The 27722-nt window shown below is 39.0% G+C and overlaps 2 protein-coding genes across 5 annotated transcripts in view; one reads left to right on the top strand and one right to left on the bottom strand.

The window, feature by feature from the left end:
* The window catches only part of LOC125687389 (uncharacterized), a 212963-nt gene that overhangs the window by 128194 nt on the left and 57047 nt on the right, over positions 1 to 27722 (bottom strand). The gene's annotated exons all lie outside the window — the stretch shown is intronic.
* Positions 1529 to 26628, top strand: HSD17B3 (hydroxysteroid 17-beta dehydrogenase 3). 4 transcript variants are annotated; one of them, XM_048932198.1, is made up of 12 exons: positions 1786 to 1954; positions 3894 to 3940; positions 7629 to 7728; positions 8437 to 8512; positions 11728 to 11835; positions 12528 to 12595; positions 13602 to 13637; positions 17907 to 17941; positions 18928 to 19009; positions 20228 to 20293; positions 20449 to 20598; positions 21257 to 26628. In XM_048932198.1, exons 1-12 carry the CDS (start codon positions 1901 to 1903, stop codon positions 21365 to 21367), a joined length of 933 nt encoding a protein of 310 aa, XP_048788155.1. In that variant the 5' UTR covers positions 1786 to 1900; the 3' UTR covers positions 21368 to 26628. The 4 variants fall into 4 exon arrangements, with proteins under 4 accessions (XP_048788154.1, XP_048788156.1, XP_048788155.1 ...); XM_048932200.1 differs by lacking the exon at positions 1786 to 1954 and adding an exon at positions 3597 to 3615; XM_048932197.1 differs by lacking the exon at positions 7629 to 7728 and having other exon boundaries at positions 1529 to 1954.

Here is a 27722-nt window from a genome sequence, read left to right as displayed (position 1 = left end):
GCCACACTTGCAGTGATTCCTGTGGATAAAACAGAGAAGAAGCACCTCAGGAAAAACAATGACAACAACAACAAAAACCTTAGCTGGATGAACAATTCTGCACATTCATAAGAAGTTACTTTTTTTCCTCCTGGATCTCAGCCTGATTTACAGATACTAGGCCAAAGTAAAAGTATCTCAGACTTGTATCCAGTCTCTGGAACAGAAAGATGCAAAGGAGTCAGGGCAGAGCAAAAGAAGACTAAGAGCTATAGAAATTTGGAATTTGAATTCTTAATTTTTGTTTAAAAGCGGTATTCAGAACCATTGTTGCATATGTGCAGCTTGTTCAGATGTAAATTATTCCTTGAGTAGTGAACGACTGTGAGGACTTTTTGTATGTATATATTTTGGAGAAGTATTCAGATGCTTGTTGTTACGGCTGGCCTTACTTGTGGAGTAAAATTAGGTGTTACAGTGTAGGTAACCGTGACTATACTGTAATTTTAAGACCACGTAAGTGTCAGGAAACTGAATTGTCATTAAGCTAAGATAGTAATATTTTTAATATCATTTTGTTCCATTGCTTGTGATTCAGACATTGTCTTTTCTCTGCAATAAACCTATATATTGTGGTATTCTGACTGAAGGTGTTAGTAATTTGAAACTCAACATACATTTCTGCTCTTCTGTTGCGGACTTCTGGCTGTCAGAGATTCAGATTAAATTTTAAAGATGGTTCATGTTAAATGTGGAAGAATATCATTGAGGTATGGATGCAACTTCTTGTTTTATCATCATATGTGCACCAGTCTTTCTCTTTTCCATTTTAAATTGGTCTTTAGAGAACGAATGTTTCAAACATTTCATTTGCAAAGAAGAATAAGTGCTGATTCTGTGCTTTCTCTGAGAATTTCCATGTGTTAACGTTAAGAAAAAAAAAAAAAAAAAAAAAAAAAAAACTCTAAAATGTGACTTTTATTAATTTTATTTTAATATCAAATTTCTGTTTTTAGTTTTAGTATTATTATTTTTAATTTGCAGTAAAGCTCTGTTCTTAACACTGCTATTTAGCCTTATGATTTTTATCCATGTACTCAACTTTAATGCTGATTCAAACATATTTTGTTCAGAAAACTGTATATTTCCTTGTTGATAAACTACCGTACCAATTGTGCCGTAATTTCCCTATCTGTAAAATGTATAATAAACTATTTTCAGAAAACTCTTTAAAAAGTTATGTAGTATTTTTTTCACTGTGTAGGAAGAACTAGGTGTCTTTATTAACCTTTTATTATTTAGTCTTCAAATTTGGAGATAAATCTATTTTTTTTGGCCCAAGCACAAATTCAGTGTGCTATGGAAGCCTCTGTACTACAGCTTAACTCTTCATAGCTGTACAAAGAGGTGTTGTTGTGTGTTATCCCAAGGTCAGGGGTATTCTTATCCGGGGTTTTGGATTAGACCTATCAGTTTCTGCAAAACTTAAACAAAATAGAATTATTTTTCTTCTTTTTGTTCTTGGGTAATTTCCAGGAAAGCAATGAAACCTTCCTACTGAAATGAGTGCCAGAAGTCATTGTTTCTTTCTTTTTTTCTTTCTTTCTTTCTTCCCTTCTTTCTTTCTTTTTTTTTATTCCCCTCCCTTGTGGTCATTTACAAATCTGAATGTAAAACAGAGACATTATTCTTGCCTGAACTCTGGACATTATTTGGAGAAAACAGATCACATGCTGTGATTAAACCTGTTGTTGCTCGGCCAGTGCGCATTTCCCAGAGAGAGTGTTACTGTTGCATGGTAGCTTGCTGATTTTGCTTGCCATGGAAGACTTGCAGCATCAGCTGCTCATTGTTACAGGGGCTCTGATCTGTTTCTCTGCTCTGCTTAAATGCATCAGATTTATGAACTATATTTTCCCACATGTTTGGAGTGCTTTGCCTCAGGCTTTCTTCCGGTCGCTGGGAGAATGGGCAGGTAATGGAAATTTCCTTACATTTTTCTTTTTGTAATAGAGAGATGAATCTCTCTATTAGTTATGTTACTAATTGGGATATTTTCCTTGTGTTCTCTTACCCCACTCCTTCAGAGGACAATTTCTACTAAGTGTGTGCTTTGTTTCATTTCTTCTTTCTACCTGCTAGTAAATTCAGTTTTATGAACTTCAAGTTTTTGCCTACTTGGGGAGAAGAGAAAAATAAACTAGTAGCAATGTGCACATGCAGTGTGTGGATGGGGATTCTCTCCCTGTTCTTACTTCCAGTGTTTTTTCTCTATTGGAAATGCTTTAGTTTTAATAACATTGCCTATCCTCAGTTTCTAATAAGTGAAATAACTAGTTTATGTATAGCGCATGGTCTCCAGCCTTCCAAGCAAATTGTCTTTGTTCCTGGTGACTTTGCTCCAGCCTCTTTGTTTCAGACTGGTGATCTATCCTTAATGCTATCATTAACAAGCCAAATCTATTCTTGCCTAAAAACTTTGAAGGCTACAACTCAGCAGTGCTTTTTTAAAGATATTACATATTCTCATAAAAATAACAGAAATATTTAATGAAAGAATTCTTCCTATTAAATGTTTTTCTTAGGGTTGGTAGATCGTCAATATGAAGTAAGAATGAAAAGGCAGTTTTAGAGATACGAGGCTACAGATGTCACCACTGGTGGCATCTTGTTAAGAAGTGACCCCAAATGTACTCTCATGCTAGAGAGTTGGATTGTGTATGTGTTTAATGTGCACATCTCACTGTGGATGAGTAAGAAACAAAACTCAGCTGTTTGTGAAGGACTTGGCTAAGCATCAAGTGCTTCTGAAATAACATGTAAGCCACATTTTGGTGTGTGGGCCTGTCTGGTATGTGGATAGTCAGAAGCACAGCATGGAGATCTATGAAACCTTGTCCTCCTGGAGGCCCAGAGACTGCCCTTTCCTTCAGTGGACCAGTTGTGTTCTGTCATTTCAAATACATTATGTTTCCTCAGGCTGGTTGTATTCATTGGGCTTGAGTAGCTTGCAGCATCATACGTATTGTGAGATCCCAAGCCCTGCAAGGATACAAGCTGGCAGGTGGAAGCTTGCTTTTCATCTGCAGGTCTGCTGTGGTCATAAAGATCACTAACTTCCTCACCAGGAGTTTTCTGTTCCCTGTGAACCTAGCTGCTCAAACTCACTCTGCTTCTCTGGTTTCTCTGTCAATTTAGAAGTCCTTAATTTACTTTGTTTTTAGACACTGACTCATGTTCAGTTTTGCTCTAAAAATGTGTCAGATGTACCTCAGAACTGTTTTAGGATGTTTCTCCTTTGCTTATTTATCCTTTATTTCTAAGATGATAAGTATTTTCCTTCTATAGCCCTTATTCGTTACTTGCTTTCATGATATTTAAGGTCCAGGGTGCCTTGTAAATGCCAAGGCTTGTTTACTTCCCCAGTGACACTAAATCCAAAGGTAAATCTTGAGATAGAAAGCACTGTATAGGTGATGTTAAGTTAGTTTTTCCTTACAGAGAAACTTGCTGTGTCAGGAAATGTATCAGCCTCTGTCACTCCTTATCTACTGCCATTCTGCAATGAACATGCAAGTACAAAGCAGAACTTTTGAAAGAATATATGCATATTAAAAAAATTCTGCCATCTCATAGGTAATAGATTTGTTGCTGTCTCCCCATTCAAAGTGAAAGTATTGACTAAGATGCTACTTTAGGTGGGTTACAGAGGGGAGAGGTTTGCTTGGAAGACTAATAGTGCTTAGCAATAAATGTCAAGTCACAATACAAAGAAAGGCTTGATTCAGTGGTTTATTAGAAACGTTTTGACAGTAATGTCCAAGAAATGGACAATATTAAGTTTAACAAATTCAATAAAGAGCTAAAGAAAATCTACAATCACCATGATCCTTACTATTATTTTCTTTCTTCAGTGGTCACAGGAGCAGGAGATGGGCTTGGAAAAGCATATTCCTTTGAGGTAAGAAAAATTATACTCCCTTAGTTTTACTTCAATGAAATGAAAATTGCTATCTATTACCAGTCTTTGCATGTTAGTAAGAAGAGTCTGGAATTCAAAGCCACTGTGACAAATATAGTACCAATCCTTTCCCTCCCTATTTGCAGAATAACATGAGCTGAGTTCTGTGAGGACATTAGTATTGCATTTAAGAGGAATGTCATTCATGTTGCAGTGGTCCTGTCTGTCCAAGGAAATGAAATGGAAACACCATGTAATTGAGATTTTGTATTGTCTGTCCAGAGTGGCATGTCTTCCAGCCTATCCCTTTTTTTTCCCCCCGGTTTTACAGCTAATGTGTTTTTTCTCTTTTGATGAGGTAGTCCAGTATTAAACACACAAAATGCACTTTGCTATCCTTCACAGCTGCAAAAGAAAGTTTGAGAGATATATTTGAAACAACAGAGAAAGGAGAAATATACATAAATGAGTATGAGCTACAAGCTAAGGAACTGACAAGGATCCCTGATAGTCTGGTTAGTAATCCGTCACTGCAGGAGTCTGCAGGAGGAGGGAGCTGCAGTTTGCCATGCATTGCTGTGAAGATGCTACAACATCCCCTCTGCTCACCATTGCTGAAGGCAGAGAGGCCTCTGAGACTGTCCTTGCTATGTGTGATAGTGACAGTGGCAGATTTTCTCTCTGATGTCTTTGTTCATAACCAGCTCTCTTGTCTGAACTGAATTGCTTAGCTGCAATGAAATGTAAGTTATTGTCTTCAGAACAGAGACAACCAGATGAAAATTAACAGGTGGTAATATGGGAGGATCTGGATTAGATGTGATGCATTCTGAAGTGATAAATCATATATGATGTGAAAAAATGTACATAAAACTTGTCTCTCAGGAAAGGAAAATGAGTTTCCTTTTGATTTAATTGATTAGATTATTAAACCAGTTCTCCTAAGCATATGCTTCATTTACTCATACTTGAAGCACCTGATTTTGATTACTGGGAGTGGCAATACAATAAGTACTTTCTGAACTGCATTGGAATTAGAAAACATAGATACCAAGTATTGCAGTATTTATTGTAGTTGTGATAAAGATTATAAACTCTCCTGTGTGAAAGAAGGAAAAACGTTGCTTTCCGCCTACTGACTAAGTTGCTGTAACAATAAGAAAATAGAAAGAGTCTGATGAATATGTAAGTCAGGGAAGAATGTGTTGGGGTTAAAACACAGATAAGAACTGTCAGTAATGCTTTATCATGCCCTTAGAACTGCATCTCCAGGTGTAGTCACACGCAGAAGCAGCGTGCTGAAGTAACTGTGTGAGAGATCCTGGTGATACTTTAACTATGAGGTCTGCAAGAATCTGAGAGTGGATCTGAGGTCAGAATTTCTGTCTTTGTTCTGCTTCCTTTGTTCCGCATAGGTTATAGAACTGTAAATCCCAGCTAAAAGGCCAGCTATGACATATGAATGGCCACTTAAGTCATCAGAAATAATAAAATAACTATTGTCTTTTGTTCCTTTCTTGAGAAAACAGTTTTTGCCAGGAGCTGGCAAGTTTTTGTGGAATGTTTCTTCATTATTTTTGGCTTTCTTGTGTTGACTGAGAGGCATCTTTACCCTTGCTGAGATTTATCTTCCCCAGGTCTTCCCAATCATAGAGGTTGTGCTCAGCTAATGCATGGCACTATTTGAGCTCATAGCTTGGTACATCATCTTGCTGGCTGAGGTCAAAGCACATGATTGTGTGAGGCTTGTAAATAAGTGGACCAGCTTTGTCGCTGCTCTGATGTTGGGTACAAAATTCTCTGATGTCAATCTGACATAGGTTTTGCTGATACCGTGGGCTGGTGTGAACACAAATCTAGCCTGCAGGCCACAGGGTCGCTACATCTCTGTCCCTGGAGCTTGAGCTCTAAGACCAAGCAAAGGCTGTCCTTCAAACATGGACTTGTAACAAGCCACAACATAATGCAAGAGCTCCACACTCCTGTGATACCAGAAACTGACACTAGTCCTGGTGATTTGGAAGGATGGTGGCTGTTTCTGCTCAGTGTTTTATATGGAAACCCGAACCAGTGGCTCACAAATACAGCCCAGGACTCAGAAGTCCAGGTAATGATTACATTCCTTACTGGTGGAAAACCCCTTTTTCCAAGATTTGTAGTTAGGTAAACACTTCTGCACACTGGCTGGCTTGGTCTGTGTAAAAAGCTTGAAGTCTCAGAAGACTGATGGCTGATACAGGACACACATTCTATTGTCCTTTTAGGTTCATAGAATCACAGAATGCCTTGAGTTGAAAGGGACCTTAAAGATCATCCAGTTCCAACCTCTGCCACAGGCTAGTTGCTAGTGAGTAGGTGAGGTCGCCCAGGATCCCATCCAGACTGGTCTTGAATGCTTTCAGGGATGGGGCATCCACAGCTTCTCTGGGCAGCCAATGACAGCACCTCACCACTCTCTGAGTAAAGAATTTCTTCCTAATATCTAACCTAAATCTCCCCTCTACGCCGCCCGAGGACAGGGCGGTCCTCGCGCCACGGGTAGGGCAGCGCGCCACGGGCTGCGCTCAACGCCGCCTCCGTGCGGAGTGAGGCAGCATTAAAAGCCGCGTAGCCTCTGCCAGTGATGGCCAGGAAATTCCTTTCTTAAATGCCTTCATTTTTGTTTGCCTTGAGGGTGCACTTGAATCTTGTAGTTTAAGTGTCCTGTGAAACTTTTTTCTGAAAAGAATCCACGGGTTATATATGAGGAAATAAGTAAAAATAAGAATAAGAATAAGAATAAGAATAAGAATAAAAAGAAAAAGAAAAAGAAAAAGAAAAAGAAAAAGAAAAAGAAAAAGAAAAAGAAAAAGAAAAAGAAAAAGAAAAAGAAAAAGAAAAAGAAAAAGAAAAAGAAAGAGAAAGAAAAAGAGAAAGAAAAAGAAAAAGAAAAAGAAAAAGAAAAAGAAAAAGAAAAAGAAAAAGAAAAAGAAAAAGAAGAAAAAGGCCTTGAGAAATGCTGCTGCAGCTTTATACTTCTAATGGATCTGGCATACAGCAGCAAAGGAGCATCCTCTCATCTGTTCACCTGGCAGTCAGCATTTTTGCCATTCTAGCTAAAATAGGATCATAGCAATAGGGATCATTTTTTACCAGACACAGAGACATATATGAAGTGTTATTGAGAAGCACTACAAAATAAAATTTTGATTTTACTTTGTAGGTGACAGGGATGATATTTAATCTTGTTTGAATGCTCAAAAAAGCAGAATGACCTCTGTGTAATCATCTCTGAGTGACAGGTACGAATAAGGGACCAGAGCAAGAGAGACTATCTGCATTGCTTTCCAAGTTGGAAACAGCTTGAGTTAAGCACATTTTAGACAAAGGGAAATTTGCCAGTGTGCAGACAATTTACTTTCTCTTCCTGAGTACCTCATACAGAGCCCATAAAATAAGCTTTCAAAACCACAGAGTGCCCAGGCCTGGACATGTCTCTGTGGCTAATTATGTGAGAGGTTCGCTGAGAGCATGGGACTGTGAGCAAGGTCTTTGTGCTGAAAGTGCAAATGGCTGTGTCTTATATATTTAATAGATAGTCTGCTCCTTGTACTCTCAGTGTAGTGAGTTTTCAAACAAAGGTCCTTGTTCCTTGACATTCTTTCCATTGTTTCAGAAGAGCTCAGTAGGACAATCTGCTTCCCTCCAGTAGGTTTAAGGAGAGTGCATTGCAGGGAGTCAGTGGCAGAAATGAATGGGTCTTCACTGTGTGGCCTTCGCCAGTTCACTCCTTGTTCCAAGATAACGTGGTACTTTCAGAAGTTGGCCTTTATCTTTTGTACTGACTTTTTCTTGCTTCTTGCTCTCACAGGCATTTTCTGGTTTCAACTCTTATCTTTCTTTGTGCACATAACTCTGTCCCACTGCTACTTAATAACTTCATTTCACAAGCTTTGCATGTGTTTTTTTTTTTTCAGATTCTGCCTAGAACTCCTTTGCTGGTGGGAATGGGTAGCTTACAGAAAATACATTCTATGTAGTCCTTCATTTGTAGGTGACATGGATGATATTTAATCTGCATGTGGAAATGCCAAAGTCTTCATGCATGGACTTTTTTGCATTACTTCTTTTTTAATCTAATAAAATAATGAAGGTCAAAGATGGTGTTGTAAAATGACTAGAAAGTAATTATTTGTCTTCCCAATGCTTGGCTGGGAAATGCCACATCATTTTTTTTCTCTGCATGCACATGCTTAAGTGAAACTGGCTGTGGTTGTTTATTTTTAATCATATGGTTGGGACCTCATTGTTGTCCAACATATTTTTCTTGTAAGGGGCCAAGGTATTTTCACAGACTACTAGAATCTGGTTTTAATATCTGTTGTTTGCCCATTAGACCAGTGACAGACAACTGAAAGCAATTAATAACTGTAATTGTTTTCAGTAGTAAAATTAGAAAATTAAAAAAAATTATGTTCAATATTGCTTTCCAACACTTTTATATTCTTCTCTTGCAGCTGGCAAGACATGGGTTAAATATAGTTATGATAAGTAGAACTCTTGAGAAGATGCAGAGAGTAGCCAATGAAATCGGTAAGTGTTTGTACCACATTTGTTTGCCTTCCCATTTGGCAGCCTGGCTTGGTGGGAACCTGGGCCTGCTTCCCTTGTCGAGTGGAGTCCCAGATATTGCTGCAGATAGAGCCCAAGCTCTTAGTGCAAAATTACAGGCACTGTTTCACTGCATTGGTTGAACCCTTCTAGTCATAGATTGCTTTAAAAATACATGCTATGATTCAAACAGTTCAATAGTTTGGGACAAAGAAATATGACTCCAGGTTCTATTCTGACTTCACCTGAACTTAAGATCTCTAAATACAGGCAAGGAGATAGGACAATAGATTTATTTGAACAACCTATGAATGGGCTTTTGCTTGAGAAAGAAAGGTTACCTTGAGGCTAGTTCTTGGAATGCAGCAGAAAAGGAGTAAAAGTGAAATAATTGTAGCTGTTGTCCTCTTTTTTTCTCTTTTTAAGGTTTACAAACTACATTTGGCTTTCAGTAAGACAGTAAAGTAGTGTGCATTTAGAATTAATGTTCATTTTCTTTTCTTCAAATGGAATCAGCCATTTGTCCTGGGGAATAGTTTATTTAAACACATTAGGATTGACAGTTAGGATTTCTATAGGAGACAAGTGCGTTTATATCCTCTGTTAACTTTACAGACATCTGTAATCGGGTTTATTCTTCCATATATTGCCGCTGTCCCTAAACTCCCCAGTGTGTGTGCTGCTGTGCTGGCTGTGCTGTGCCAGGCTCTGAGCCCTTCCAAAGAGAAGGATGTGACACAGGCCTCAGACCAGATTGCAGCCACAGGAGGTATCTTTTGTGTCTTGGGGATGAAATCGACTACTGAGCTTCTGAATTTCCTGCCTAATTTACCACTCATTTCTAGATACAGACTTGCTTTCCTTTGAGAAGCAAGAAAGGGGAAACACCAGCCTAACTGTATCCCATGAGACCAGTGTGGCATACACTGGCTCCTACAAAGTAAAAAGCCATAAAAATATGGACTCCAGTGAAGATTATGCAAGCACTGGTGTTGCTGCATTTCTCTGTGGCTGAATATTAAATAATTAAAAAACCTAATTAAAAATAAAAAAAAGTTTAACAGATTTTTATAGTTTCTATGCATTGTAAATGATAATGGGAAGCAAAGAATGAAAACAATGAGGTCCCTGAGACTAAGACAGCTAAGTGAAGAATGAGAGAGGTGTAAAAAGGTAGTGCCCTGCAGATTCCTCTTTATAGGATTTACATTGAGGCCGACCTTGGGGCACCTTCCCCATGCATGTGCTGTGCTCTGCAGCACCCCCTCACCAAGGGCCTCCTGTCCTGGATGGTCCGCTGCAGCAGCCTGCCAACGGCATATAGCATTGAGTTTTCCCCAGAGCATGCCTGAAATTGCTGGCAAAACCCAATGAGATCTTCCCATTGTGTTCAGTGGGTTTTGGTATTTCTCCAGAATGACTCATGTTATTTGTTGTGCTGAGTTGGAGAGGAATACATAACAGCAAGTAGGTGGCACAAACAAAATGAATGGGAGGAGGACACAGCAACAGCAAGCATCTGATATGGAGGTCAAAAAAATCAACAAGGAGCTCTAGGTTAAAGTTTTCAAATAGCTCCTCTGATTTCAATATTCAGACTCAGGATTTATTGTAATTAAGCTAAGTAATTACTGGGAAGGCGAGTTAAGCTTACTGTAATTTTGTGAGAGTAAATAAACAATGGAAATCCAAAATGAAGCAGAAGTCTAACCAGAATGATTTTATTGTTTTTTAATTTTTTTTTCTTTTTCTTTCTAAACTGTCTGAACAAGAAACATCTCACATTTATGCACTGTAACCTTTTCCAGTGAGTTGGACACAGTAACGAGAACACTTGACTTCCTTCTCAACTTGTTAATGTTATTTACCTAATTGTACTGTTTGTGGTAAGATAGATGAAGAGAGGCTAAAATGTAGATAACTCCCTTAGGCTCAGTAGCTTGCTTTATTTCTGTGGATCACAGATGTGCTTGAGAGTAGCTCTCAGAAATAGAGCTTTCAGCAGGCCATTCCACAAGCCAAAAAACACTTCCCTAAAGAAGAATCAAAACCAGATTTCAACCCAGCTGGACAGGATGGCTCTTTTAGAACATGAGATAAAACATAATAAAATAAGTTTTGTGTGAGGACACTGAGCTAATGGTTTCTCTAGATGAATTGCTTGCTTAACATGTTTACTATTGTTGTTGTAAAACATTCATTCTATGGAAGTTTCAATCCACAGTGATGCAAATGTAGGAATGAAATTGGCTGAAAAGGATGCAGAAAATGTGGCATCACAACTAGTCTATCTGTCTCCTCGTCCTACATGAAAAAATGACTGCTTGTTAAAATGTTGATCTTTTACACACACACACACACACACACACACACACACACACACAAAACTCACCTCACTTTAAAACAATTCTGTGCTTATGTTGAGGATCTGGCACCACATTCATCTGCCTAATGCATGTTGACAATGTTCTTTCATAAGTATAATGATAACTGGGGAAGAGTTGCTGTATTGCTTATTTATTTTGTTTTTTTTTTTTCTTGCTAAAGGACTAAATGCTGTTTAGGTTTTGTCAGGGAATTTCCATTAATTTCAGGGCATAAATTCATCCTATTTGCCAGTTATTTCCTTGAAAATAACTGTAACGAGTGAGGGTGTTTACCTTGTGATTTAACTATTTTTAAAGCAAGAAAGTTGAAAAAATTATTATCATAGAATCATAGAATCACAAGGTTGGAAACAACCTGTAAGATCATCTAGTCCAACTGTTTTCCGATTACCACTCCTACCACAAGCTACTATACCATATCTTGCAGCTCCTTGTCCAGATGCCTCTTGAACACTGCCAGTGACAGCAAATCCACCACCTCCCTGGGCAGCCATTCCAGTGCCTGACCACTCTCTAAGAGAAAAAGTTTCTCCTTATGTTTAATCTAAACCTCCTCTGATACAACTTGCAGTTGTTTCCCCAGGTCCTGCTCATTGCCTGGGAGGAGAGGCCAAACCCCTCTTCACCACAACCTCCCTTCAGGAAGTAGTAGAGTGCAATGAGTTCTTCCTTGAGCCTCCTCTTCTCCAGAATAAATCTGTGCAGTGGACATTATTAAGTGAGACATTTCACCATTTTTCTAACTTCTGCATTACAGTTCTTCTCTTTATAGATGGAAAGGGCTTTTCTGTTTTTTATTCTTTATTACAGAGCAGGCCACAGCTCAAAAGGTGAAGGTTATACAAGCTGATTTCACTAAAAATTCAGTGTATGAGAACATTGAAAAAGATCTGGAAGGCTTGGAAATAGGTGTTTTGGGTGAGTTGCTGATGTCTGTTATGTAAATGCTATTTTATGGCTGCAGTGTATTAAACACAGAATTTTACAAATTATGTGTGTTGTAACAACTTGTTAGCCAACAATTAAAGCCAAGCATACAACTGCCTAACGTATTTGAATATAAATTATCTTGATCAAGTTTTAAAAGTAAATTAAGATTCTCCAAGCATTTCCCTTTTCTTTGTGCAATAGTTTCTTCTGCCGTGAACAATTTTCTGCCATTTAATGAGCAGTGGCCAGCCTGTGGGATTATTTTTTCCCTGTTTGGCATCAAGGAATTACAGCTGTGTGTGGTTCTTACATTCAAATTGAAACAAGCCTGAGGCTAACACTAATTGGTGTGATCCACACAGGAAAAATTGAAACTTTTTTTGTTTATTTGTTAAAAAAATTATCCTTTTAATGGAGAAACAAACAAATTAAACAAGAACAAAACAAAACCGAACAATCAACCCGCCCTCCCCAGACTATACAGCAGACTGTTTTTCTCTTCCCTGAAGTCAGCACTGGTCGATACCAATGAATTCAGTGAGAACAAGACTCAAAGCTAAGCAGCATTTCTCTTCATATGCAGCTTAAAAACCAAGTCTTAAGGAGAAGGCATTTGCTTAATTAGCTGAACTAAGACTTTGTCTTGATGTGGTCCTTATAATTATGTTTCCTTTGATTAGTTAACAATGTTGGAATGCTTCATAATCCTCTTCCATGCCGTTTCCTTAATGCACCAGATGTAGATGAGGTAGGATTACTCTGTGATTTTCTACTTTCAACATAATAATTAGGAATTGTTATTCTCCTTAGCAAGCGGCAGATCCTCCCTCTACTACCATCAGTGCCTATTTCAGTGTAGAAGCATATTTTGATTTGTTTTTAATGTTTGGAAGAGCTTGCAATAGAAAAAAATAGTAGAGTTCAGCTCAACTGCAGCAGGCAGGTAACAATAGCTGAGATCAGCTATGCTGTCACATAACACCATGTGGCCAGCCCAGTCACAGCTGCAGCATTTTTGTTAGTGTTATCAAAACTTTATTTTGTAGAGACAGCATTGATTTAATGTGTAGGAAAATAAAAAAATAAACCTTGCTTAAACATGCTTTATTTTAGGGAGAAATTTACACACTCAGAATAGTTTCATGGGATTAAGGACTTGATCACATTCTTCTTTGCCTTATTATTCAGCCTGTTTGTCACCATCTGTTACAAACTACAGATCCACAGCTGACTGCTTCCCACTGTGCTGCAGCCATGAGGTGGAACCTCTGCTGCTGCTATGGCTTGTGCCTGCAAGATGGCCTTGGGACAATACCTCTGCACAGAAGTTCTTATGCTGCACAGACATCATGTAGAGAAATACTGCTACCTCTGTTACTGGGAGACACTCCAGCTCAGCTTGGCACCTTTGTAAGCTGAGTGCAATTTGGCATGCATCTAGCTTGGTGTGCTGGTGCCAACAGTGATGGGTCACCAGGCTCTGTAGTGTCATCATGCACAAAGACACAGCTGGGCAAAATGAAGAGTGCTATAACAAAGAGATGTATGAGATTTGAGTTCAGTGTTTAGTGAAACAGGAATCCAGGGCTCATTTGCCTTTAAGTATCTCACATCATAGACACAGTCAGTGAAAATCCAGGGCAACTCTGCTTTGCTAGCAAGTTTTTCAGTTGGAATTGCTAGGTTTGTAATGTAGAAAAGCTACATGCTTTTTGAAGTTAGCCATGAACTTACTGCTTTCTTGCTTATTGCAGAACCTTGTCAACTGTAACATTATTTCTGTTACAAAGGTATGTGTCATATGCATCAAATCTGAATTCATTGTACTGAATAAGAGCAGTCATTTAATCACATTAATTGCATGACTATTGTTAGTCATGCAATTAACTTTCCTGTACAAATTCATCCAGTTTATCCAAAGACATTCCTATTAGGCTGGAATGTCAGCATTATTTGAAGGACTTTGTTGGTTTCTAATATCTATGAAGTATTTTGAGTTGACTGGAAATGTTTTTGCACAATTGGTTGGTTGATACACATTGTTACACTGCATCTGAATCATTTCCCAAAAATAAGGTGGTGTCCCTAATCAGAAAGATTTGTTCGAAAATAAGAATCTGCAGGACAAGAAGATCCACAGTCTTTTTGTACTGTGCTGTATATTCATTTTTTGAAACAATTCTGTTCTACAAAAACATTTTTCTATCAGTGTAAGAAAGGAACTTCAGGAATTGACTCCCAGATCACTGTTTTTCTTTGTGTCAAATTTGGTTGGTTACTTTACTTGCAAGAGCAGTTACTGTTCCATGCTTAAAGATTTGTGTTGCTCTGCAGTTAGCAAGTAGTATGTTAACATAACAAGAGCAGAACCAGAGCTTCAGAGTTCATCTTAACTTTGGCTAAGAAATTCTTAAATGTTACATGAAAATTGCGAACAGATATTCCACTTTGTGTAGCAAACTTTACCTCTCAAATTTGTAGTGCTGCTTAATGACTTCAAATAATAAATCACGTGAGATCAATAAATTGAAACAAATTCATTTATGAAGTAGTTTGGTGAACTTTCTGCTAAAAGGTTTTATTCCATTTATCACAGAATTGTAGAGGTTGGAAAAGACCTCTGAAGACCACCTTGTCTAGAGTCCCTGCTAAAGTGGGTTCTCTATAGTACATTACACAGGACATTATTCGGGTGGGTTTTGAATATCTCCTGAACGAGAGACTCCACAATTTCACTGGGCATCTCGTTCCAGTGCACTGTCAAACTCAAAGTAAAGTTTACTTTTGGAGTTAACTAGATCAATCTATGCCCTTGACAGGGGGGCAGTAGACCCCTGGGCCCCTCCAGCTCCACAAAATAGGAAAGAAGAGGGAAAAGGGGTAGGGAAATGGGAGCTGGGCTCAAGGAAGGGAAAAAAAAATAGCAGCAATGATCTGTGGAGGAAAACTCCATTTTATCAACTATGATATCGGAATGCAAGGTAACACGATATTATACAATCTAATTGAAACTGAGACAAATAAATCAAATAAAATAGGAGAGAGTGTTCTCAGGAATCAAACTTGCAAATCTTGGTACTGCTTGGAAAGCACACTCCAATACCCCCTGCAAGGCAATAAGAGACCACCCCACCCAGAAGGGCCAGATCCCATCACTTTGGTGACGTACAGAGACAGGTACCCGGAATTGGAGCATTAACACTTTAACTCCCAGTGCACTACATGATGTTATGATGTGCAATATCGAAAGCCAAAAATCACAAAACCATGACACTCATGTTTGCATGTAAATTCTTATGTTCCAGTTTATGCCCATTGCCCTTGCCTTGTCTCTGAGCAGCACTGTAAAGAGCCTGGCCCCATCCAATTGAATCCTGCCCTTACATACTTACACTGCTCTCAACCTTCTCCTCTCAGTCTTCTCTCAGTTTTCTCTTCTCCAGACTGAAGAATCACAGCTCTCCTAGCCTTTCCTCATAAGAGAGATTCTCTAGGCCCCTAATCAAGATGAGTGGTGCAGCTGGCACAATAGAAGGGAGGTATACCATCCATAGGGACCTGGACATGCTTGAAAAGCAGACATATCAGAACCTAATGAAGTTTAACAAAGCCAAGTGCTAGGTGCTGCACTTGGGCTAGGGTTATCCCAGATATGAGTACAAAGTGATAGAACTCATACAGAGCAGCCCTGCAGAGAAGGACCTGGGTGTCCTGATGAAAGAAAGGCTGGAGTTGAGCCAGCAGTGTGCACTTGCAGCCTGGAAAGCCAACAGAATCCTGAGCTGCATCAAAAGAGGGGTAGCTAGCAGAGACAGGGAGGGAATTGTTCCCCTTTATTTTGCCCTTGTGACGCCCCATCCGAAGTAACGTGCCGAAATCTGTGGCTCCCCAGTACAGGAGGAATGTGGAGCTCTTGGAGTGGGTCCTGATGATATGATTGGAGGCTGGAGCACCTCTCCAAAGAAGAAAGGATGAGGGACTTGGGCTTGTTTCTGTTGGAGAGGCTCTAGGGAGACCTCATTGTGGTCTTCCAGTACTTGAAGGGAGCTTACAAGCTAACTTTTTACATGGTCTGATAGTGATAGAACTAGAGGGAGTAGTTTTTAACTAAAAGAGGAGAGATTTAGGTTAGATGTTAGACAGAAATTTGTTACTCAGAGAGAGGTGAGGCAGTGAAGCAAGTTTCCCAGTGAGGCTGTGGGTGCCCCATCCGTGCAGGTATTCACAGTCAGGCCAGATGGGATCCTGGGTAGCCTAAACAAGTAACTGGCAACCCTGCTAATGGCAAGGGGGTTGGAACTAAATAATTCTTATGGTCCTCTCCAACCTAAGCCACGCTACAATTCTTTGATTCTTGTCTCCTCCTTCTTATCCTTTTTGAAGACTGAATAGACACAGTCCTCAGGCACCTCTTCCATTCTCCTTTCAAAGAGGACAGAAAGCATTTTGGCAATCACTTCTGCCAGCTTTCTTAGTGCTTGTGGGTGTATCCAATTGATACATGGGTTTGTGTACATCAAGCTTGCTTAGGTGATCTCTGGCCTCAACCAAGTGGAATTCTTCCTTTCCTCAGACTGTCTCTCTTACCTGTAGAGTGTGAGATTCCTGAGAGGCAGTCTTAGTAGAAGAGACTGAAGCAAAGAAAGCATTCAGTAACTCTGCCTCCATTATCAAGGTGTCCATCTCATTCAGAAGTGGACCCACATTTTCCCTAATCTTTCTTTTGCTACTGATGTACTTAAAGAAACTGTTCTTGACATCCTTGACCTTCTTTGCCAGATATAATTCCAAGTGGGCTTTAACCTTTCTTGTCACATCCCAGCCTGCTTTGACACCATTCTTACATTCCTCTCAAGTGGCCTGATCCTTTACCCACTTTCTGTTGGCTTTTTTTCTAAAATTAGAGTTTTTCCATTATCTCTTTGCTCATCCAAGGCTTGGGGATTCCTTTCCCTCAATGTTACAACTCCTTCCTCTTCAATTTTTTCACAAAATTTCACTTTCCTTCAAAACTCAGAGAAGAAATCATGCTCCTAACTGCCATTCCTCATGCCTTGGTACAAATCATCTTTACATTTTTTCCCAGTCCTTGGCTTGACTGCTGGTAGAATCCTGCTCACTACCTTTTGCAGTGGGACACTTGTGCTCCAGGCATTCCTACAGATGTCAGTAGAGTTTTTACCACTGAGGAAAGGCAGGACCATTTCCAATGTTTTCCACTTTCCTTGAAAATTCTCCTTCACCCCAGCTGATATGACATCAGCATCCTTTCTGAAAATGAAGCTTGTGAATCTCACCTTGATCCTTCAATCTTGTAGTATACAATGACACTTCTGAAAAAAATAATAGAGAACTAATAGAGACTGAAATAAATAATTGAATTATTCACTTGCACTGACTTTTATTACAGCTCTTGACAAATTAGTTCCAACTTTTATCCTGCAAAGTTTCAGACTTACGTATTTTTGTAATGAATCAGTCAACTTCCTAAGGAGTTAAGCTTAATGGCAAAAATATTTTTGAAACGCAAAAAAGCAGCAGCTACTTTCTTACCTGAGATTGAATTTAATCGCACTTTAAAAATCAGAAGAATGATTCAGTCTCCTGTTAAAATTGAAATAGATCTTTAAATAATTAATATAAAAATGACCCAAAAATTCCTTTGTTTCCAGAAAATAAGTTTTCTTTTAATTAATTTTCTACTATTTCTGATCCAGGTGGATCCAGAAGAAAAAAGTCTGAAAACATGATAGAGCTTACTTTCTCCTTGTGATTGAAAACTGAAGATTCATGAAATTCAGATATTGATGAAAAACTTTGGATAAGCATATGATTTTCATGGCTTAGAAGACTGACCTTAGATATTTTTTTAACAATTTAGCTAATTGGTAGGCCATTAGCATTTCTAAAATGTTTCTCAAATCTTTGAACGTGCCATATTTGAACTGGACATGTATCTGGGGCTTAAGCAAATGGGAAACCTTCTGAATAAAACAAGAATAAAAAAAAGCAATTAGAAATGGGAAATTTGGTATATTTTTAATGTACTTATCTTACAGATGACACAACTAATTTTGAAACAGATGGAACCAAGGTAAAAATAATTTTTCCATAATTTTCAAATGGTTTTTGTTTCTACTACCACTTTCTTCAGTGAAAGGTATGCTTTTTCATTATTAACTTCTGCACTTGATGGAATGTCAGTCAGTAAGATTTACTTCTCTTGCTGTTAGTGCCATGTGAATGAATGATACAAACTGCCACAAGTTGTCAGTTAACTGTGGAATGGAAAAGATGATATAAAATATTGATCTGTTTATAGAAGAAGCATGTAGCTACTGCAGATATAAAGTTATACATGACAGCATACATTCAATTCTACTTCAATATATTTTTTATTTTTCCAGGATTAGTAGCCATCATTTTTTAAAGCTCTGGAAATACTTGTACTTCCTCTGGGAGATTAATTCAGCTGTGTACTCCCTTTTCTCCTTTTAATACTATGTGCACGTTAGACAGAGGGTGTTCATAAGCTGTTGAGGTTTACAGATGCAGTTTCTAGAAAACATTAACTAGTACTTTTTGGAGGACAGTGCATGCTTTTTGTTTTGAAAACAAAATAAGCTCTTACTATTTAACTGTTTTGCTCTGTTTCATTTTTCCTGGTTGTTGTAGAATGAATTGTTTTTGGTGATTTGTATAGGGAGTTGTGAATAGGGAAACTAAAACAACAGATGCATGGAACAGGAAAATGAATGTGCTGGCTAATGAGCAGAGGGGACCTACCAATTACTAAGGAGCATAAAATCTCTGATGGCAATTTTTCCTCTGTTAGATGTAAATAGCTTCTAAAATGTTCCTATGGTTCTACTTGGATAGGGCTTTAAAGTTTCACTTATTCCATTTTTCCTAGCTGCATTAGACTTAATTACACCTAACAAAACAATAAAAGTTGGGTCTTCAGAGAGTGTAGTCTACAGGATAATAGGAGAGCTCTGCCTTCTTGGGGAGAAACATTGCTTTCCACTTGTGAAGGTTTTTACCATAATGCTGTATGTAACTATCTAAATTAAATTTTAGACAGAAAGGTCTGATTCTGAACCTATCCTCTGGTCTGGGAACTTTCCCTTGTCCCCTGTACACAATGTACTCAGCGTCTAAGGTAAGTCTTTTACGTAGCTTTATAAATCTCCATCAAGTGTTCACCAAAATTTTATATCAGCAATACTGACCTGGGATTTCAGATGACATAAAACAGTGTTATTTCTCTGAAATAATGGAATGATGTGAATTAGTGATAGCAGAGAACTAAGAGTCAGCTATGCAAATGAAATCCAGCTGAAGATATGTCTCATCACTGGAATATTTTTGTCTTTAATTAGTGTTATACAAATGCCTTTTGTAGAATGATGAATTTTACTGGGATTGCTTAGCTGTCTTACTTGAAACTGCAGTTGTACAGAAAGGTTAGATTTTTCTTATGAAGTCAGGAATAAAAATCCTGGTAGGTGGCTGGTGAATTTCCTCATTTCCTAGATTTCACTTTGAAATATTACTTTAAATTGAAACCCCAGAGCTTATCAAAATGAGGAGATACTGATTTTTACTGAAACTCCAAAAATGATCTGCCTTGATCAGATTTGCTTCAAATGGAAGATTCTATGAATCTTTGAAAAACTCAGGAGTTCTCTGGTTAATATGGTTTTTATATCTCTTATTAATAAAGTTGTTAAGCTAACTATGTTCAGTGTTGCTAAGCTTCTGAATATTTCTAAAATCATTCATTATATTAAAAAGCCAGCTTTTACACAAAATACATTCATGTACATGCAATCTTCATGGTGTGAAGAAAAGCTTAGAAAGATAAACCCTAAAGGTTGATGCCTAAAAACAAACAAGCAAATAAATAAATCTCTAGCAAATATATATATATATATATAAAATCACATTTGTACGCTATGGTCATAGACATATATTACAGGCTTGAGTTGTGTTTCACTGATCTTTTCATTTCAAGAAAGAGCAATATAAGTCTTGGACTGGGAAGGTAGATGTCATTCAGAGATGGCAACAATGTGCAACAAGAACTAAGATAAATGGGACTCCAATATTTTTATTTCTTGCATTTTCATAAATATGATAAATTTTTGATAAAGGTCTGCAGTTATACCTGTTTCATATCTAGCTTGGGCCAGTGCAAGACATCGTCTCCTCTGATCTTGCTGTTACTAGTGGAGGAGAGCAAAAAATGTGTCTTCAAACACTTTTTCACCACTAACTGTGCCTCAGGTTGTCTAAGATGTTCAGGCATAAATTTTTGAGTATTTGTGAAAATACATAATTTCCTGCATTAACATTATTTCATTTCATTTTATTCTAGGCCTTTATATGCACTTTCTCCAAAGCACTACAAGCAGAGTATAAAGAAAAGGGAATTATCATACAGGTGATACTACATCTTACCTTTACTTATTCCATATCATGCCTTAATCCATTGCAGATATGTTTTACAGTTTCTCAGATGCCATGAGATTCTGCAGAGTGAATGGTCTTACATAGATGTCTGATAACATTAAACTCTTACTACATGCCTTATTTTAGGTAGTGGCTCCTTATGGCGTCTCTACTCCAATGACAATGCACCAAAAACCTGGTCTTATTACAAAGACTGCGGAAGAGTTTGTTAGTGAATCACTGCATTACGTCACTTTCGGAGATGAGATTTTTGGATGTTTAGCCCATGAATTACTGGTAATTGCATATGATAATTTGTAAACAGATTCTAAAAGTTGAATCAAGTCTGCCTGGGCTCATCGGGTTTTTTGGTTCATTTTCGAAATCTTAAAGTTACGTTTCAAAAGACAAACTGTGAATAGGTTAATGTTACTATGGCACCAGTAAACTCTGAAGGGAAGAAGATACATGCAGAGTGCAGTGCTGTAAGCAAAGTGCAATATTCTCAACTTCTATGTTTTGAGCTGAGGTCAGTTTGATGTCTTCATCTTTTCTCCAGCTGCCAGTTTCCTACCAAGAATATATCCAAGACTCTACTCATTTAAAGAAACCAATCAGTAGATTAAAAATTTATTAGTGAAGAAAGGAAAGTACATAAAAACAGACTGTACTGTCACATAAATGTAAATTCCTCAAGATATCAAACTAATACATACATATATATATATACATATATATGGCAGCTGTTAATGGTGATCATCAAACAGAAGTATAAGGATGAGAACAGAGAAAGAAAGAGCATTTTCTGCTGAGGGAAACATTTGTACTAAAAATATGAAGTAAAATCTTATATATTTATTATTTTCTACAATCTTTCTGATCACATGGTTAATTTCTTTCAAAAGGCTTTTGTAACATTCTGATTTTGCATTGTTTTTTCTTGATTATTCTAAAGGCATGTGTTCTGCAGCTTGTTCCTTTATGGGTACTCCACAGTGACAGGCTTCAAGAAGCAGCCCTGCAGGCATTTACCAGTTATCTTAAGAAGAGGTGGAGGACATCCTAAATCTTTTTTTGTTTTTTATTTAAATGATAACATGCAATGGGAAACTCCAACAGGAAGCATTTAACCATGGCTCCGTGTACGTAGAAAAAAATCAAATCAGATGGAAACACACCTGCATGCAAATCACGCATCAAAAGATAATTGGAAATTCTTACTGTCATTCATTGAAATTCATTACTGTCCCTTTCCAGTGACTTCTGTGCTTTGGATAGGTTCTGTTAAGAGTTTCTGCTACTCTTACTATTTTAACTTGAGCTTGGAGGCCACAGACATTTATGCTTTTTTGATCTTCACAAATAAAACAATAATTTGCTTTGTTCCCTAACTTGTTTACAGTTTTTTTAAATGTTTTTACAATGTGTGTTTTTTCTACCTGGTTTCTTCTGTAAAGTCAAGGAAGTCTGCAGGAAGGAAAAAAAAAAAAAAAAAGGAAGCTTTCAGTATGGGAAGTAAGTGCTGGAACTTTGGAGATCTGCAGCCATAAAATATCTACTTCTATACTGAGATTATCAATGACCTCTGCATTGTCTGAGAAGGGCTGGAAGAGGCAGGATCATAGGCAAAAGATAGACTTAATGTAAAACAATTCTTTGAATCAAACTGCGACTGACTGAAAGCAGAAAATATCTAGAAATGAAAGTGAGATGTCTGTGTAGGACATTCAGCATTGTTGATTTGAATAGCAAGGAATAGAAATGGTCTGTTCATTGCTGCATAAAAAATGTGTTTACCAGTGATTAAATTATGTTCTGGCAAGTGTGATATTTGTGCAGCTCTTCAACAAATAAATATGGACTATATATGACAAATACTACATATGAGCCAAAAAATGAATTTCCTGAGAGAAAAGCTCATTCAATAAGAGGCTTGAATAGAGTGCAGAGGTTGTGTTTGCCATTGGTAGAAGTGCCCATGCATCATAGATTTCAAACACTGTATTCTCTGTTACAGCATGAAATGCAGCACGTCTCTCCTTGCCTATCTGTTCCAAATACATACTGATGTTGTGCCTATGTACAGCTCTTCACATGTCTGATTTACATGCATGAATAGTCCCAGCAAGATGAATGGAGACAGCAACATGCCTGAGCTACCTAACTCAAGTTAAAGAACGTTCTTTCAACCTCCTCACAGAGACAGAAGATCTGTATTATTGCCACTGGAAACAAATATCAGTGTATCTAATAAACAGGAATTATCATAGTACAGGAATAGCATTGGCACAACCAGAGCTTAATAAATGCTGGAGACTCCTTCCAAAGCTTAAAAGTCCTGCGATCTATAATTAGGAGCATTTCCATATTTCTTGGTTTTTTTTCAGATTTTTTTAAGACTGTGAATGGTGTGTGATTATTGCAGACTGTTGCTGAAGCTGAATGATTTCTGGATCTTGTCACTTGCTGCTCTATCTTGGCCACTCTGTTGGAGAAGACACACTTTGAACTTCTGGCTGGTTATCTTGTATAATGTGAGGCTAGGATCTTCCTGACTTGCACTCTCCAGGCAGCTTTTCCTCATGTTGTATTAGCATAAGGCTGCTGTGGCAGGTTTCTCCTCTCTGGCCAGCCCACTGAAGAAGGGGTGTTCAGCCACTAGTGCCTGAGCCTGAAGAAGAAGAAATTGTGCCCTCCTCTGCATCTTGCATGCCATGTCCTCCTCTGAGTTCCAATCAAACACCACCAAAGATCTGTCAGCTGCTCTTGCTTTCAAATGGCCTTGGTTGAGAGGGAAATAGAAATGGGAATAAAAAGACAGAGCTGTTCCCTGCCTGGGAAAAGAGGAATGAGAAGACAAGCACCTCAGGATTTCTGCTTCCTCCCTAGCATCTATGTTATGTTACAGTGAGTGATAAAGTATGATACAAATAATACTGCCTGCAGCTCCTGTGCTGTTAATTGGTCCAGTGGTTTTCTGAGAATCTTGTAAGAGGGCTCAGCATTGCTTCTGTTTTATAGAGCAGGAAGGAGAGGTGCAGGGAGGCAAAATGCCCACCTCAGGATTTAGTCAGGGGTAGGAGTGTCCTGAGGAGCAGCAGGGTCCCAGAGAGGGGCAGTGCCTTCAGTCTCTGGGATATGAGCAATGGAATACCTCAGTGTTCCACAGCTACCTAGTCCCCATGCCTCCTTCAGCCTCAGTGCAGGCAGCCTGGTGCATCTACTCCTGGCTCAAGTGCCTAGTTTTTTGCCTAGCCCGAGCTTGCAATGGAAAAATGCCTAAAAGCAGCCTGCAGCCCCAATTGCTGGGGACACATTCTGAGGGACAGGCTACTACCAACCCTGGCCATCCTCAGCCCTGAAGTCCTGGTGGTGACAGGTCCTTGGCCATGGCTGCAGGATGGGTAAGGACTGCTGCCTGGTGAATGTCCGAACCATCCAATCAAGTGCTATGGGGTAAAAGTGTTGTGTGAAATGTTAGCACAGCCTGGCAGCCCCCTCAGGACTGTTTCCAAAAAGGGCTTCCCTGCTCATGCCCCAAATAAGCCAAAATGCCAGTTTGCAGAAAATCAAGTATTTTTGAACTTTCTTTTATTATTATAGGGTGAGGAGTCACAAAGAGCTTTGAATATGTAGGACAGGTTAGATTTTACTGTTGCTTAATTCTGCCATTTTTTTTTTTTCTTTTCAAAGTTTGTTGAGTACAGAGGTTATCAGTTAAAGCAATTTAGAATCATGGGATGCAAACAGCACTTGACTCACAGATATTTCTGCTGTTGAACTAAACCATGCTCAGGAAAAGGAGACAATCTCTCAGCAAAACAACTTTCAGTTGGTCAGTCTGCAAGGCTTCTAGATTAAGGAAAATGGGAACTATTTAGTACAGGATTGCCTTAAACAATACAATGTACTTCATCAATGGATTACATCAGTAACTTAGTAAATTTTGCAAAGGTTTGAGCTGCAAATCTGTCTAGACAAGCAATTTACAGCAGAGGAAATAAACTCCTAAACCACTGAATACTAATGTTGTAAACAGTCTGCTATCAAGGCTGGAAATGCAGACAGGGCCCTACTGTTCTGGAGGACCACCCACAATGAGAAAGAATTTGATATGGCAGCTAGCCTGAAAAACTTATTTGTGATATACTGGTATGTGGTAACAGCATGAAGGAGATGTCAGAGTGAGGAAAGCTTTGCCAAGGGAGCAGATGATGGTATTGGATTTGACAGTGACTGCAGCATGCAATTTGAAAAATGTCAGTCCTCCTAAAACACCGCAGAAACACAGAGAAGCTGGAAATGGCCTCCATGTGGTTTCCACTGTGTCTTCTTTTCTTCTCCTTGTAATGGCACTTACAAGAATAACCAGTGAATCATAACCTGTGTGCAAAGGGCTGGTCCTTCCATCCTCCCTTCCATCCTCCTTTCCTCCCTTCCTCCCTCCCTTCCTCCCTCCCTGCCTTCCTCCCTTCCTTCCTCCATTCCTTCCTCCATTCCTTCTTCTTTCCTCACCTCCCTCCTTCCTTCCTTCCTTCCTGCCCTCCTTTCTTCCTTTTTTCCCCAAAAAGAAATTTGAATGAAAAAAAAACCTGACTAGCATTACTGGCGACTTGAGAAGCAATTACATTCCTCTCTCCCATTCTTTTCCCTCTGTCATTCTGCAGACTTCAGGGCTGAACAGTGCAGAGCATAATGGAGAGCAAGGTAAAACACAGCATCACACACCAGGCTCCTGACTTGATTGCTTTGCTAGTACAAATGGAGAGTGAAATCCACTGGAGGTAGACCTGGTGCAGACTGTAAGTCCTTGAAGCACCAAGACAACTGAAATTATTACTTCCCTGTGAACGTAACAAAAATATGTTGAGCTCTCCCAGGAACATTTTAAAGATGCTAAGGATAGCAGAATTCTGTGAAGAGGAATAATGATGCTTGCTACTGTTTGACTTAATAAACACAGGCCTATTTCAGCACAGACAACTGATAAACAATTTTATCATATAAGCAACTACCAGCAAGAAATAATGCTAACAGCATTTTTGTGCAAAAATGCTTGGCCAAGTAGAGGAAGAAGCCAAGCTTAGTATTACTTTGACACGGACAGAAGTGTACTTAGAGATGAGAGAAGAATAAAGAGCAAATGACTCCCGTACCTGGAACAACAAGGCTGAAGTGGTCAGAGGGCTGATACTCACATAGACTCTGTTTGTGGTGAGGTGATCATTAAAGCAATATGTCCCTCCATGGAGACAAGACATTCACCCTGCATCAGGAATACAAAGGTATGAAGACCCTTCCATGGAAGACTTGCTAGCACAAGTGCAGGGAAAACTCATTAATATTACTGCTATTTAGTGACTTGGAATACGGTGCACTGCAAATGCTGGAAAATATAATTCTTGACCTAAGAAACATACTGTTTAAAGTAACTGCTTGGGGAAAAAAAGAGAAGGAGAAAGAGAAGGAGAAAGAGATGCAGTAAGTAACAGTATTGTAACTGCATTTCAGATGAAGACATAGTGTGGAAATCCAGTTTGCTTAGTTGGGTGCTAACATAATAGGTTACTTGAAGTAGCACAAATTTGTTGCAATAAAAGATTGATAGTATTAATAAGACCAATTGATACCTCTTTTTAAACATCAAACTGCTGTTACTGAAGCTAAGAGAACAAACTCTTAAATGTCAGTGTACGACAGGAACACTGACATGTTTTCTGGGAACAAGGGGTACATTGTTCTCATTTCTGAGGCCACTGCTTGGCCTGGGACGGACCCGGGCTTGCCAGGAATGTGCTCTACGGGACCAGGAAGGGCGAGGGAGGCGAGTCCCGTCAGCTTGAAGCCTTTCTTCTGAGTCAAGGCAAGCGCCCGGCCTCACCGCTAGCGGGAGGACGCAGCCACCTCACTATAGCTTCTGCACGGAAAATACAGCCAGCCGTGTCACAAATCGACAGAAACTGTATTTATTCAGAAGCACACCAAACCCGAGACTTAGTCACTCGAAAAAGTAGGTTTGTATCTTTTATGTGCGCTACTGCCTAAATAAATGGGATTAAAATTCAGGGGGAGTCCTGCAGCTGTCTGAGCGCACATGGCCGGAGGGGGGCACTAGGACCTCAGAATAAAACCTCAGCAGACGTGATCCCCTTGGGCTCTTCTGATGTCGTGGTAAACTTCAGACATTTAACTTCACCCTCCACGAGCATGCACAATCCCTTCTCTCCTCTCCCCTCTCCTCCCTTCGTCCTGCTCCTTCCCTCCGCTCCCTCCCTCCCACTTCCTCCCTTCCTCTCACTCCCCTGCCTTCCCCTCCCTTTCCCTCCACTCCTGCCCCTCCTCCCGTTCCCTTCCCCCCCCCCCCCCCCCCCTTTTTCCTCCTCCTTTCCTCCCTTCATCCCTTACCTCCCTTCCTCCCCTCCCTTCCTTCCATCCTTCCCTTCCTTCTTCTCTTCCTTCTTTTTTTCTTTAGAAAAAAAGAAAACCAAGACCAAATCAAATCCTGATTTTCTCAATCAAGAGATGTACACTGCACAATTTAAGGCAAGGCTGTTTTTCTCGAGCAAGAGCTCATTGAAACCCTAGTAAAGTCATCAGAGCTTGAGATCTTTGTTGTGAGCATGTTATTCACAGACCATAGCACAGTTCAGCTCCATGCTGAGCTGGAAAATCTGACTATTCCCCAAGAGTCCTGTCTTTTATACACTTCCTAACAGTGTACCATCCACAATAATAACTTCCTAAAGAGCAAACTGGGCAAGATAATAGCAAAAGCCCACTTATGTCAATACTGTGTTGAGGAAGGTTCAGCACAACAGGAAATCAGCCCACAGGAGCATATCTGCTTTTGCTTTTTGTCTGCTCTTCTTTCAGGTTATTATTATTATTATTATTATTATTATTGAGTCCCCTATGCTGTCTGTTCCCATCCACAAGTTGACATATTTCCAGGAGTTGGAACACCTGACTGTTTCACAGGTTCTTATCATTCCCTGTGCCCCACACAAATAGAAATACTTACAGATCTTGCTCTGGGAGAGCAAACAATGACATCAGATAATAAAATACCTTTTTGCCTTTAAAGAATATGAAAAAAAAATGTCTACATTCTTGCTGTTGAAAAGTAGCTATATTTGCCTTTTGTTACAGATTCAGACTACTGTTATATTTGTCTAACATCCACAATATGTAACGCTGCTTTAATGCGTTGATCACATTTCGCAGTATTACTCTTTTCAGTGTTGTCTTTTCTTGACTAGTAACTTTTGGAAATATAACCAATTTGTAGCTCTGCCTTTTTATTCATCTCATTTTCCACCTGTAACTCCTTTCTAACCTACTCCACTTTCCGCCCTCCAGCTGAACTCTGTCAGCTGAGCAGAACCGGTGATTTCAGATCAAAATCAGTGTTTCGTTTGAAG

Source organism: Lagopus muta, chromosome Z (assembly GCF_023343835.1).
Source record: "Lagopus muta isolate bLagMut1 chromosome Z, bLagMut1 primary, whole genome shotgun sequence".
Classification (NCBI taxonomy): Eukaryota; Metazoa; Chordata; class Aves; order Galliformes; family Phasianidae; genus Lagopus; species Lagopus muta.
The sequence above is the reverse complement of the archived record's forward strand: the minus strand, read 5'-3'. Positions and strand labels throughout refer to the sequence as shown.

Excerpts from the sequence above, each read along its gene's own strand:
- HSD17B3 (XM_048932197.1), top strand. The coding sequence starts at position 1,801 with ATGGAAGACTTGCAGCATCAGCTGCTCATTGTTACAGGGGCTCTGATC. Across the intron at positions 19,010-20,227 it reads CAATGTACTCAGCGTCTAAG|GCCTTTATATGCACTTTCTC; the intron begins GTAAGTCTTTTA and ends ATTTTATTCTAG. Across the intron at positions 20,599-21,256 it reads GTTTAGCCCATGAATTACTG|GCATGTGTTCTGCAGCTTGT; the intron begins GTAATTGCATAT and ends ATTATTCTAAAG.